The 12,726-nt window shown below is 38.7% G+C and overlaps 1 protein-coding gene across 1 annotated transcript in view; it reads right to left on the reverse strand.

The window, feature by feature from the left end:
* Nucleotides 1-11,400: 11,400 nt before the first annotated feature.
* The window catches only part of elp3 (elongator acetyltransferase complex subunit 3), a 49,325-nt gene continuing 47,999 nt past the window's right edge, over nt 11,401-12,726 (reverse strand). Inside the window, exon 15 of the mRNA XM_030129390.1 lies at nt 11,401-12,102. Coding sequence (XP_029985250.1) covers nt 12,029-12,102 — 74 coding nt within the window. The 3' untranslated portion in view covers nt 11,401-12,028. The remainder of the gene's footprint in view (nt 12,103-12,726) is intronic.

A 12,726-nucleotide genomic window follows, 5' to 3' on the forward strand; every position in this document is an offset into this window, starting at 1 on the left:
TCATTTAGAGAAGATTAAACCAACTGTTCTGAGTTCAAACTGAAATGCTCATATTTAGTCTGTTCTGAAATGTTTGGTTCATTTAGAGAAGATTAAACCAACTGTTCTGAGTTCAAACTGAAATGCTCATATTTAGTCTGTTCTGAAAATGTGTGGTTCATTTAGAGAAGATTAAACCAACTGTTCTGAGTTCAAACTGAAATGTTCATATTTAGTCTGTTCTGAAATGTGTGGTTCATTTAGAGAAGATTAAACCAACTGTTCTGAGTTCAAACTGAAATGCTCATATTTAGTCTGTTCTGAAATGTTTGGTTCATTTAGAGAAGATTAAACCAACTGTTCTGAGTTCAAACTGAAATGTTCATATTTAGTCTGTTCTGAAATGTTTGGTTCATTTAGAGAAGATTAAACCAACTGTTCTGAGTTCAAACTGAAATGTTCATATTTAGTCTGTTCTGAAATGTTTGGTTCATTTAGAGAAGATTAAACCAACTGTTCTGAGTTCAAACTGAAATGTTCATATTTAGTCTGTTCTGAAATGTGTGGTTCATTTAGAGAAGATTAAACCAACTGTTCTGAGTTCAAACTGAAATGTTCATATTCAGTCTGTTCTGAAATGTTTGGTTCATTTAGAGAAGATTAAACCAACTGTTCTGAGTTCAAACTGAAATGTTCATATTCAGTCTGTTCTGAAATGTTTGGGTCATTTAGAGAAGATTAAACCAACTGTTCTGAGTTCAAACTGAAATGTTCATATTTAGTCTGTTCTGAAATGTTTGGTTCATTTAGAGAAGATTAAACCAACTGTTCTGAGTTCAAACTGAAATGTTCATATTTAGTCTGTTCTGAAATGTTTGGTTCATTTAGAGAAGATTAAACCAACTGTTCTGAGTTCAAACTGAAATGCTCATATTTAGTCTGTTCTGAAATGTTTGGTTCATTTAGAGAAGATTAAACCAGCTGTTCTGAGTTCAAACTGAAATGCTCATATTTAGTCTGTTCTGAAAATGTGTGGTTCATTTAGAGAAGATTAAACCAACTGTTCTGAGTTCAAACTGAAATGCTCATATTTAGTCTGTTCTGAAAATGTGTGGTTCATTTAGAGAAGATTAAACCAACTGTTCTGAGTTCAAACTGAAATGTTCATATTCAGTCTGTTCTGAAATGTGTGGTTCATTTAGAGAAGATTAAACCAACTGTTCTGAGTTCAAACTGAAATGTTCATATTTAGTCTGTTCTGAAATGTTTGGTTCATTTAGAGAAGATTAAACCAACTGTTCTGAGTTCAAACTGAAATGTTCATATTTAGTCTGTTCTGAAATGTTTGGTTCATTTAGAGAAGATTAAACCAACTGTTCTGAGTTCAAACTGAAATGCTCATATTTAGTCTGTTCTGAAATGTTTGGTTCATTTAGAGAAGATTAAACCAACTGTTCTGAGTTCAAACTGAAATGTTCATATTCAGTCTGTTCTGAAATGTTTGGTTCATTTAGAGAAGATTAAACCAACTGTTCTGAGTTCAAACTGAAATGCTCATATTTAGTCTGTTCTGAAATGTTTGGTTCATTTAGAGAAGATTAAACCAACTGTTCTGAGTTCAAACTGAAATGCTCATATTTAGTCTGTTCTGAAATGTGTGGTTCATTTAGAGAAGATTAAACCAACTGTTCTGAGTTCAAACTGAAATGTTCATATTTAGTCTGTTCTGAAATGTTTGGTTCATTTAGAGAAGATTAAACCAACTGTTCTGAGTTCAAACTGAAATGTTCATATTCAGTCTGTTCTGAAATGTTTGGTTCATTTAGAGAAGATTAAACCAACTGTTCTGAGTTCAAACTGAAATGCTCATATTTAGTCTGTTCTGAAATGTTTGGTTCATTTAGAGAAGATTAAACCAACTGTTCTGAGTTCAAACTGAAATGTTCATATTTAGTCTGTTCTGAAATGTGTGGTTCATTTAGAGAAGATTAAACCAACTGTTCTGAGTTCAAACTGAAATGTTCATATTTAGTCTGTTCTGAAAATGTTTGGTTCATTTAGAGAAGATTAAACCAACTGTTCTGAGTTCAAACTGAAATGTTCATATTTAGTCTGTTCTGAAATGTTTGGTTCATTTAGAGAAGATTAAACCAACTGTTCTGAGTTCAAACTGAAATGTTCATATTTAGTCTGTTCTGAAATGTTTGGTTCATTTAGAAAAGATTAAACCAACTGTTCTGAGTTCAAACTGAAATGCTCATATTTAGTCTGTTCTGAAATGTTTGGTTCATTTAGAGAAGATTAAACCAACTGTTCTGAGTTCAAACTGAAATGCTCATATTTAGTCTGTTCTGAAAATGTTTGGTTCATTTAGAGAAGATTAAACCAACTGTTCTGAGTTCAAACTGAAATGTTCATATTTAGTCTGTTCTGAAATGTTTGGTTCATTTAGAGAAGATTAAACCAACTGTTCTGAGTTCAAACTGAAATGCTCATATTTAGTCTGTTCTGAAATGTTTGGTTCATTTAGAGAAGATTAAACCAGCTGTTCTGAGTTCAAACTGAAATGCTCATATTTAGTCTGTTCTGAAAATGTGTGGTTCATTTAGAGAAGATTAAACCAACTGTTCTGAGTTCAAACTGAAATGCTCATATTTAGTCTGTTCTGAAAATGTGTGGTTCATTTAGAGAAGATTAAACCAACTGTTCTGAGTTCAAACTGAAATGTTCATATTTAGTCTGTTCTGAAATGTTTGGTTCATTTAGAGAAGATTAAACCAACTGTTCTGAGTTCAAACTGAAATGTTCATATTTAGTCTGTTCGGAAATGTTTGGTTCATTTAGAGAAGATTAAACCAACTGTTCTGAGTTCAAACTGAAATGTTCATATTTAGTCTGTTCTGAAATGTTTGGGTCATTTAGAGAAGATTAAACCAACTGTTCTGAGCTCAAACTGAAATGCTCATATTTAGTCTGTTCTGAAAATGTTTGGTTCATTTAGAGAAGATTAAACCAACTGTTCTGAGTTCAAACTGAAATGTTCATATTTAGTCTGTTCTGAAATGTTTGGTTCATTTAGAGAAGATTAAACCAACTGTTCTGAGTTCAAACTGAAATGTTCATATTTAGTCTGTTCTGAAATGTTTGGTTCATTTAGAGAAGATTAAACCAACTGTTCTGAGTTCAAACTGAAATGCTCATATTTAGTCTGTTCTGAAAATGTTTGGTTCATTTAGAGAAGATTAAACCAACTGTTCTGAGTTCAAACTGAAATGTTCATATTTAGTCTGTTCTGAAATGTTTGGTTCATTTAGAGAAGATTAAACCAACTGTTCTGAGTTCAAACTGAAATGTTCATATTTAGTCTGTTCTGAAATGTTTGGTTCATTTAGAGAAGATTAAACCAACTGTTCTGAGTTCAAACTGAAATGCTCATATTTAGTCTGTTCTGAAAATGTTTGGTTCATTTAGAGAAGATTAAACCAACTGTTCTGAGTTCAAACTGAAATGCTCATATTTAGTCTGTTCTGAAATGTTTGGTTCATTTAGAGAAGATTAAACCAACTGTTCTGAGTTCAAACTGAAATGCTCATATTTAGTCTGTTCTGAAAATGTGTGGTTCATTTAGAGAAGATTAAACCAACTGTTCTGAGTTCAAACTGAAATGTTCATATTTAGTCTGTTCTGAAATGTTTGGTTCATTTAGAGAAGATTAAACCAACTGTTCTGAGTTCAAACTGAAATGTTCATATTTAGTCTGTTCGGAAATGTTTGGTTCATTTAGAGAAGATTAAACCAACTGTTCTGAGTTCAAACTGAAATGTTCATATTTAGTCTGTTCTGAAATGTTTGGGTCATTTAGAGAAGATTAAACCAACTGTTCTGAGCTCAAACTGAAATGCTCATATTTAGTCTGTTCTGAAAATGTTTGGTTCATTTAGAGAAGATTAAACCAACTGTTCTGAGTTCAAACTGAAATGTTCATATTTAGTCTGTTCTGAAAATGTGTGGTTCATTTAGAGAAGATTAAACCAACTGTTCTGAGTTCAAACTGAAATGTTCATATTTAGTCTGTTCTGAAATGTTTGGTTCATTTAGAGAAGATTAAACCAACTGTTCTGAGTTCAAACTGAAATGTTCATATTTAGTCTGTTCTGAAATGTTTGGTTCATTTAGAGAAGATTAAACCAACTGTTCTGAGTTCAAACTGAAATGTTCATATTTAGTCTGTTCTGAAAATGTTTGGTTCATTTAGAGAAGATTAAACCAACTGTTCTGAGTTCAAACTGAAATGTTCATATTTAGTCTGTTCTGAAATGTTTGGTTCATTTAGAGAAGATTAAACCAGCTGTTCTGAGTTCAAACTGAAATGCTCATATTTAGTCTGTTCTGAAAATGTTTGGTTCATTTAGAGAAGATTAAACCAACTGCTCTGAGTTCAAACTGAAATGTTCATATTTAGTCTGTTCTGAAATGTTTGGTTCATTTAGAGAAGATTAAACCAGCTGTTCTGAGTTCAAACTGAAATGCTCATATTTAGTCTGTTCTGAAAATGTGTGGTTCATTTAGAGAAGATTAAACCAACTGTTCTGAGTTCAAACTGAAATGTTCATATTTAGTCTGTTCTGAAATGTTTGGTTCATTTAGAGAACATTAAACCAACTGTTCTGAGTTCAAACTGAAATGTTCATATTTAGTCTGTTCTGAAATGTTTGGTTCATTTAGAAAAGATTAAACCAACTGTTCTGAGTTCAAACTGAAATGTTCATATTTAGTCTGTTCTGAAATGTTTGGTTCATTTAGAGAAGATTAAACCAACTGTTCTGAGTTCAAACTGAAATGTTCATATTTAGTCTGTTCTGAAATGTTTGGTTCATTTAGAGAAGATTAAACCAACTGTTCTGAGTTCAAACTGAAATGCTCATATTTAGTCTGTTCTGAAATGTTTGGTTCATTTAGAAAAGATTAAACCAACTGTTCTGAGTTCAAACTGAAATGCTCATATTTAGTCTGGTCTTAAATGTCTGGAACACTGTTTAAATGATGAGTTCAGGCAGAATGTTGTTCATATTGCACTCATTTTTCAAATTAAATGTCTTTTTTTCAAGTTATTCACATCTTTTTTGTAAAATGTCAATATTTTCAGAATTTCATGTTTTTTGTTTTCTTTTTTTTTTTTAAATAAAACACAGTTAAACGCTTGTATGTGTCTGTATTTCTAGTTTATTCTGTCCTTATGGTCCTGGTTCTGACCCCCTTCAGACCAAACTGGACTGAATGTGGAACCTGATGTGGTCCAGAAGAACCTGCAGTAGTTTGAAAAGCTGAAGCTGGACTGAAGCTGGGCTGATGACCCCCCTGAAAAGTGTCTTAAAACACACTTAAATATCTCACTAATGACTTATTGATGTCTTGGGAATGATTTAGAACTGTTTTTAAGTGAAATAAAAAATTTTCATCTTTTGGTCTTAATGGCCTGTTTGTACTAATCCATTTATGTTCTGTTTTTTTCAGTGGTTGTTTCTTTTGTGTTCAGTGGTTGTTGTTTCTTTTGTGTGTTCAGTGGTTGTTGTTTCTTTTGTGTTCAGTGGTTGTTGTTTCTTTTGTGTTCAGTGGTTGTTTCTTTTGTGTTCAGTGGTTGTTGTTTCTTTTGTGTTCAGTGGTTGTTGTTTCTTTTGTGTTCAGTGGTTGTTGTTTCTTTTGTGTGTTCAGTGGTTGTTTCTTTTGTGTTCAGTGGTTGTTGTTTCTTTTGTGTGTTCAGTGGTTGTTTCTTTTGTGTTCAGTGGTGGTTGTTTCTTTTGTGTTCAGTGGTTGTTTCTTTTGTGTGTTCAGTGGTTGTTGTTTCTTTTGTGTTCAGTGGTTGTTGTTTCTTTTGTGTTCAGTGGTTGTTTCTTTTGTGTTCAGTGGTTGTTTCTTTTGTGTTCAGTGGTTGTTGTTTCTTTTGTGTTCAGTGGTTGTTGTTTCTTTTGTGTGTTCAGTGGTTGTTTCTTTTGTGTTCAGTGGTTGTTGTTTCTTTTGTGTTCAGTGGTTGTTTCTTTTGTGTTCAGTGGTTGTTGTTTCTTTTGTGTTCAGTGGTTGTTTCTTTTGTGTTCAGTGGTTGTTTCTTTTGTGTGTTCAGTGGTTGTTTCTTTTGTGTTCAGTGGTTGTTTCTTTTGTGTTCAGTGGTTGTTGTTTCTTTTGTGTTCAGTGGTTGTTTCTTTTGTGTGTTCAGTGGTTGTTGTTTCTTTTGTGTTCAGTGGTTGTTTCTTTTGTGTTCAGTGGTTGTTGTTTCTTTTGTGTTCAGTGGTTGTTTCTTTTTTGTGTTCAGTGGTTGTTTCTTTGTGTTCAGTGGTTGTTTCTTTTGTGTGTTCAGTGGTTGTTTCTTTTGTGTTCAGTGGTTGTTTCTTTTGTGTGTTCAGTGGTTGTTTCTTTTGTGTTCAGTGGTTGTTTCTTTTGTGTGTTCAGTGGTTGTTTCTTTTGTGTGTTCAGTGGTTGTTTCTTTTGTGTTCAGTGGTTGTTGTTTCTTTTGTGTTCAGTGGTTGTTTCTTTTTTGTGTTCAGTGGTTGTTTCTTTTGTGTTCAGTGGTTGTTTCTTTGTGTGTTCAGTGGTTGTTTCTTTTGTGTTCAGTGGTTGTTTCTTTTGTGTGTTCAGTGGTTGTTTCTTTTGTGTTCAGTGGTTGTTGTTTCTTTTGTGTTCAGTGGTTGTTTCTTTTGTGTTCAGTGGTTGTTTCTTTTGTGTTCAGTGGTTGTTTCTTTTGTGTGTTCAGTGGTTGTTTCTTTTGTGTTCAGTGGTTGTTGTTTCTTTTGTGTTCAGTGGTTGTTTCTTTTTTGTGTTCAGTGGTTGTTTCTTTTGTGTTCAGTGGTTGTTTCTTTTGTGTTCAGTGGTTGTTGTTTCTTTTGTGTTCAGTGGTTGTTGTTTCTTTTGTGTTCAGTGGTTGTTTCTTTTGTGTGTTCAGTGGTTGTTGTTTCTTGTGTGTTCAGTGGTTGTTGTTTCTTTTGTGTGTTCAGTGGTTGTTTCTTTTGTGTGTTCAGTGGTTGTTTCTTTTGTGTTCAGTGGTTGTTTCTTTTGTGTTCAGTGGTTGTTTCTTTTGTGTTCAGTGGTTGTTGTTTCTTTTGTGTTCAGTGGTTGTTTCTTTTGTGTTCAGTGGTTGTTTCTTTTGTGTTCAGTGGTTGTTTCTTTTGTGTTCAGTGGTTGTTTCTTTTGTGTGTTCAGTGGTTGTTTCTTTTGTGTTCAGTGGTTGTTTCTTTTGTGTGTTCAGTGGTTGTTTCTTTTGTGTTCAGTGGTTGTTTCTTTTGTGTTCAGTGGTTGTTTCTTTTGTGTTCAGTGGTTGTTTCTTTTGTGTGTTCAGTGGTTGTTGTTTCTTTTGTGTGTTCAGTGGTTGTTGTTTCTTTTGTGTTCAGTGGTTGTTTCTTTTGTGTTCAGTGGTTGTTTCTTTTGTGTGTTCAGTGGTTGTTTCTTTTGTGTTCAGTGGTTGTTTCTTTTGTGTTCAGTGGTTGTTTGTTTTGTGTTCAGTGGTTGTTTCTTTTGTGTTCAGTGGTTGTTTCTTTTGTGTGTTCAGTGGTTGTTTCTTTTGTGTGTTCAGTGGTTGTTTCTTTTGTGTGTTCAGTGGTAGTTTCTTTTGTGTTCAGTGGTTGTTTCTTTTGTGTGTTCAGTGGTTGTTTCTTTTGTGTTCAGTGGTTGTTTCTTTTGTGTGTTCAGTGGTTGTGTGTTGGTGTGTTTCTGTCCGTTGTGTCCATTCTCCTGTCAGACTGCAGAACTTTTCTTCGTTCCGCTGTTTGCAGTTGAACTTAAAGGCAGAGCTGTGACTAACGACGGCCCCTCCTGAACAGGAAATTAAAGACCCCCCCCCCATTAGGACAGAGGTGGACCTGTGTGTGATCAGATCTGTCCTCAGTGCAGAGTTTATTACAGCTCATCTGTCAGTGTCCACAGACCCAACAGCCACACTTCTGATGAAGGTGGACATTATTTATATGAGGGCTGGGCCAGTTAACGCCTTATTACCGCGTTAACGCATTCATTAAATAACGCAGACTCATGCTTTTATTTTGGCGCTCCACACACACTAGAACCAGTGCTGGTGTGTGAGAGGACAAAAGAGCAAACTGTCCCCATAATGTTGAACCAAACTGTGTGTAAGTCCTGCAGTTCAACACCTGTATGTGTCAATCATTCTGTTGTGTTGTGTTATGAAATAATTTCACATGCAAACGTGTCGTTACAAACATGTTCATGATGTTATTTTGGATGTGTTTATTACACTGTGTTATTGACATGTTTAAGCTAATTCGTTTATGCTAGCATTCGCAGATGGGTTGCTAATTCTTTCTGCAGGTTCATGTAAAGTTGATGTAAATTCATTGGTTGTGTTTAATATTCCAGCCTTTGAACTAACCTGTACTCATTTACCATGTGATTAGCTCGATGCTAACTTGAAAGGGAAAATCCATAGACACGCTAAAGATAAGAATTTACAGATTAATTTAAAATTTACGTCTTTTTATCCAGTAACAAAGGTTCACATCAGATATAGATATATATACATATATATATATATTTTTTTGTTGTTTTTTTGTTTTGTTTTTTTTTTTTGTTGAAGATGGTCGAGGGAGGCCCCCCCCAGATGCCCCACAGCGGCCGAGCACAGGCCCCAGGAGGCCAGGGACGACAGCCACCCCCCCCCCCCCCGGGGGCCAGCCACCCAGGGGCAGGCGAGGCGCTGGTCCCCGAGCCCCACGAGCCCAGGAGCCACCCGTCTCCCCGGGCAGGGGTCCCACCCAGCACACCGGGCGGCCAGGCCGGCCCAGACCGCCACCCGCTGCAGGCCAGCGGGCACCCCGATGCCACAGCCAAGCGCCCTGGGGGCCCAGAGGACCACCCCCCCATCCCACCAAGCCCAAACCCCACACACCCCCCAGTCCCCCACTCACCCACACAAGCATATGCACACACACACCCACTGACTCCCAGACATACACACCACCCATCCCACATGTTCGACCATTCACACACACACACACACACACACCTCCACCCATGCCCATACACCCACCTACCCACATACACGCCCACATGTACACATCTGCATGTACACACATACCCACACATGTACCCACACCCATAAACAGCCCCTCCCACCCACCTGCACACACCAGACACACGTATCCGGAGTGCCCCCCCCAGCAGCGAGCAGCCCCGCTGTGAGTCCCCCCAGGGCGCAGCCCCAGCGCAGCCCCAGCACCAACCGCAGCCCAGGGCGGCAACGCCAGCCGCCAGGAACCGCCACACCCCCGATGCCCACATACACACGTCTGTCCTGGTCCCAACACGACCTGTGGCGGGCAAGAGAGCGGCTAGCCCAGCACCCCCCCCGACCACAATTCCCATGCGCACACATCATTCATCAGAGGGCGGCGCAACGCCCCCCACCCCCCACAGGGGCCACAACCCCCCAGGCACACCTGCAGTCCCCCTCCCCCACCGCCACCACACCACCACCCTCTCTCATTCACCAAACATACATGTACATCCACACCCACACACCTGCTCCATCAGCCCCCCCACACACCAGCACACACACACACACACACACACACACACAATCCCTCATTCATACTCTAATGCACACATGAGCACTCGTTCACACACACCCACCCATACACACAAACGCGTGCACACACACACACACTCACACATATTCTCTCTCTCTCTCACATACACCCACCCACCCACACACACACACACACCCACCCACCCATCCACCCACACACACACACACACCCACCTACCCACCCACCCACCCACCCCAGGACTCCCAGGCACCAGCCAGACATCAGAGATATTTGATACTATTCATTCTAACAACAACAGAACAGAAAATACTCACAAACATTTACCTGTCCATACAAACAGAGTGAAAGAAACGTGTCTGTTAGTTCCTTCTTATGTCTGAACTGACTACGGGAACACCACAAGGACAAAACATACGTTAGTGACACTTATTCCCACCACTAGAGGGCCCCTTTGTTTACTTTGAACAGCTGAACAACACACATTATTGTTCTTATTAGTATTAGTACTGATTAGTGGGACTAAGACTCCTGTCAATCACTCACAAGTGTAAATAAACCTGTGTGGACATAAACATGTGGAACAGTAGCGGTCTGTTCCATGGACAGTTTCATTTAAATGTCTTCAGATGGTGGGGGGGGGGACACAGGTGTTTGGAAGCACTGACATGTGTAATTATTTTATATCAGCGGAGTACAGCAGTCTGAAATATACTGAAAGGAAATACACACTGTTGATGACAGCAACCCCCCAATATAATTATGTGATTAATCGTGATTAATCACAGGAATCCACACGATTAAAAATTTTAATCACTGCCCAGCACTAATATATATATATATATATATATATATATATATATATATATATATATATATATATATATATAAACACACACAAAGACACACATTCAGTCGTGTCAGTCCAGTTAATGGTCGTCAGTCTGCTTCATCTGGAGTGGACATTAAACTCTGACTCTAATGAGTTTATTAATGAGCAGCAACAAAGTTTCCACATTAAATGGACTGAACTTTGGGAGCATAAATGTGTGTATGTATGTGTGTTTGTGTGTGTGCGTGTATATATGTGTGTGTGTGTGTATATATATATATATATATATATATATATATATATATATATATATATATATATGTATTAACACATAATATAGACAGAGTTTGAGAACAGCAGAATCTGCTTTAACATCTGGAACAAAGACCAGACTGGAATAAAACTAAACGTTTTTTTTTGTTTCCTGAAAAAAGTGATTTTTCAGATCGCAGGTTTTGTATTCTGACCATCGACATGTATATAAACACACACACACACACACACACACACACTGGTGTCTCACAAACAGAAGGTTGTGGGTTCGATTCCCACACCAGTCAATGGGGGTGGGACCTTTGTGGGTGGAGTTTCCATGTTCTCCCTGTCTGTGTGGCTCCTCCCACCATCCAAACACCTGCTCTGATTGGTTAATGGTTGAATATAACTCACCTGTAGGTGTGAACGTGTCAGTGTTTGTTTGTTTGTTTGTTTGTTTGTTTTTATCGTCGTCCTTTTATGGACTGCAGACTCGTCCAGGGTAAACCCCGCCTTCCCATCGGTAGCTGGGATAGGCTCCGCCCCCACAACCCTCTGGAGGATAAAGTGGTTCAGAGGATGAATGGATGGAGATTCACAGATGAATTTTTTTATTTTCTTCTCCTCTTCCTTTTATTCCTGCTCTTTTTTCTTCTTATTCAATCAGACCCAAAGCCCGCCCCCTGGGATGACTGACAGATTCAGATTCTGAGGTTGGTTCTGACCGGTCCGTTTAGAGCGGACCGGTCCGTTTCCAGGCAGAACTCTGACGCATAAACTCCCAGCTGTAAAACTCTTCCACCTTTAATGAACTCAGACTGAGCTTTGAACTCTGCTGTGGATGAAAAAGCAGAACAGAAACACAAACAGAAGAAACAGGCACACGTTCAAGTCCACTGAGAGAACAGGTCTGGTCTGGAGGGGGATCAGAGCTGGGCCAGGACCAGGTCCAGAACCAGGACCGGTCCCAGTGTTCAGACCTTCATAAACATCAGCCTCATCATGAATTCAACTTTAAGAACAAAACTGTAAGAACTCAACATGAGAACCTGGAGAACATGCACCTCTGATGCCCCGCCCACTGACCTGTGACCTCTGCCCTCTGCTCACACCTACACACTCACAGCTAGTGTGTCATCATCATTTACAGCCCCTCCCCCTCCTCCCCTCCCCTCCCTCTGGTCCTGGTCCGTAAACGCTTCATGACTTTATTCCTGGAATCCAGTCGTTTCCTGTCATTTCATCTGCATCAGCAGCAGAACTGAAGGGGGCGGGGCTCCATTAAAACACTGACGGAGCGACATTAAACCAACGCAGCGGCGCCGACACGGAACATAAAGACTGGGACGATGATGGAGGCGCTCGACGTTACAGCAGATGAAAGAGTGGTCCAGGTCCAGGGTCAGGTCCAGGTTCAGAGCTCCTTGACCATATATGGTCCTTCCAGTTCGTAGCCCATCTTCCTGTAGTAATTCCTGGTTCCAACACCTGAAAAAAAAAATAGAACATTTAGAGGAAAACAGTCCAACACCAGAACCATGAGGAGAGTGGACGGGTCAGACCCATGAACAGAACCAGAACCAGAACAGACCCATGAACAGAACCAGAGTATGGACGGGTCAGACCCATACTCTGTACATACAGAGTATATATTTCTATGTACAGAGTATACACAGGGTGGGGAAGCCAAATGTACACTGAACATTTAGTTGTTTTTTTCTCAGCAGACACTACGTCAGTTGTTTTGAACCCAAACATATACTGATGTCATAATCATACCTAACACTATTATCCATACTTTTTCACAAACTTTTGCCCATATGAGTAATCAGGAAAGCAAACGTCAAAGAGTGTGTGATTTGCTGAATGCACTCGTCACACCAAAGGAGATTTCAAAAACAGTTGGAGTGTCCATAAAGACTGTTTATAATGGAAAGAAGAGAATGACTATGAGCAAAACTATTACCAGAAAGTCTGGAAGATACTATTAAAGAAGAATGGGAGAAGTTGTCACCCCAATATTTGAGGAACACTTGCACAAGTTTCAGGAAGCGTGTGAAGGCAGTTATTGAGAAAGAAGGAGGACACATAGAATAAAACATTTTCTATTAT

This window comes from Sphaeramia orbicularis, unplaced genomic scaffold (assembly GCF_902148855.1).
Source record: "Sphaeramia orbicularis unplaced genomic scaffold, fSphaOr1.1, whole genome shotgun sequence".
Lineage (NCBI taxonomy): Eukaryota > Metazoa > Chordata > Actinopteri > Kurtiformes > Apogonidae > Sphaeramia > Sphaeramia orbicularis.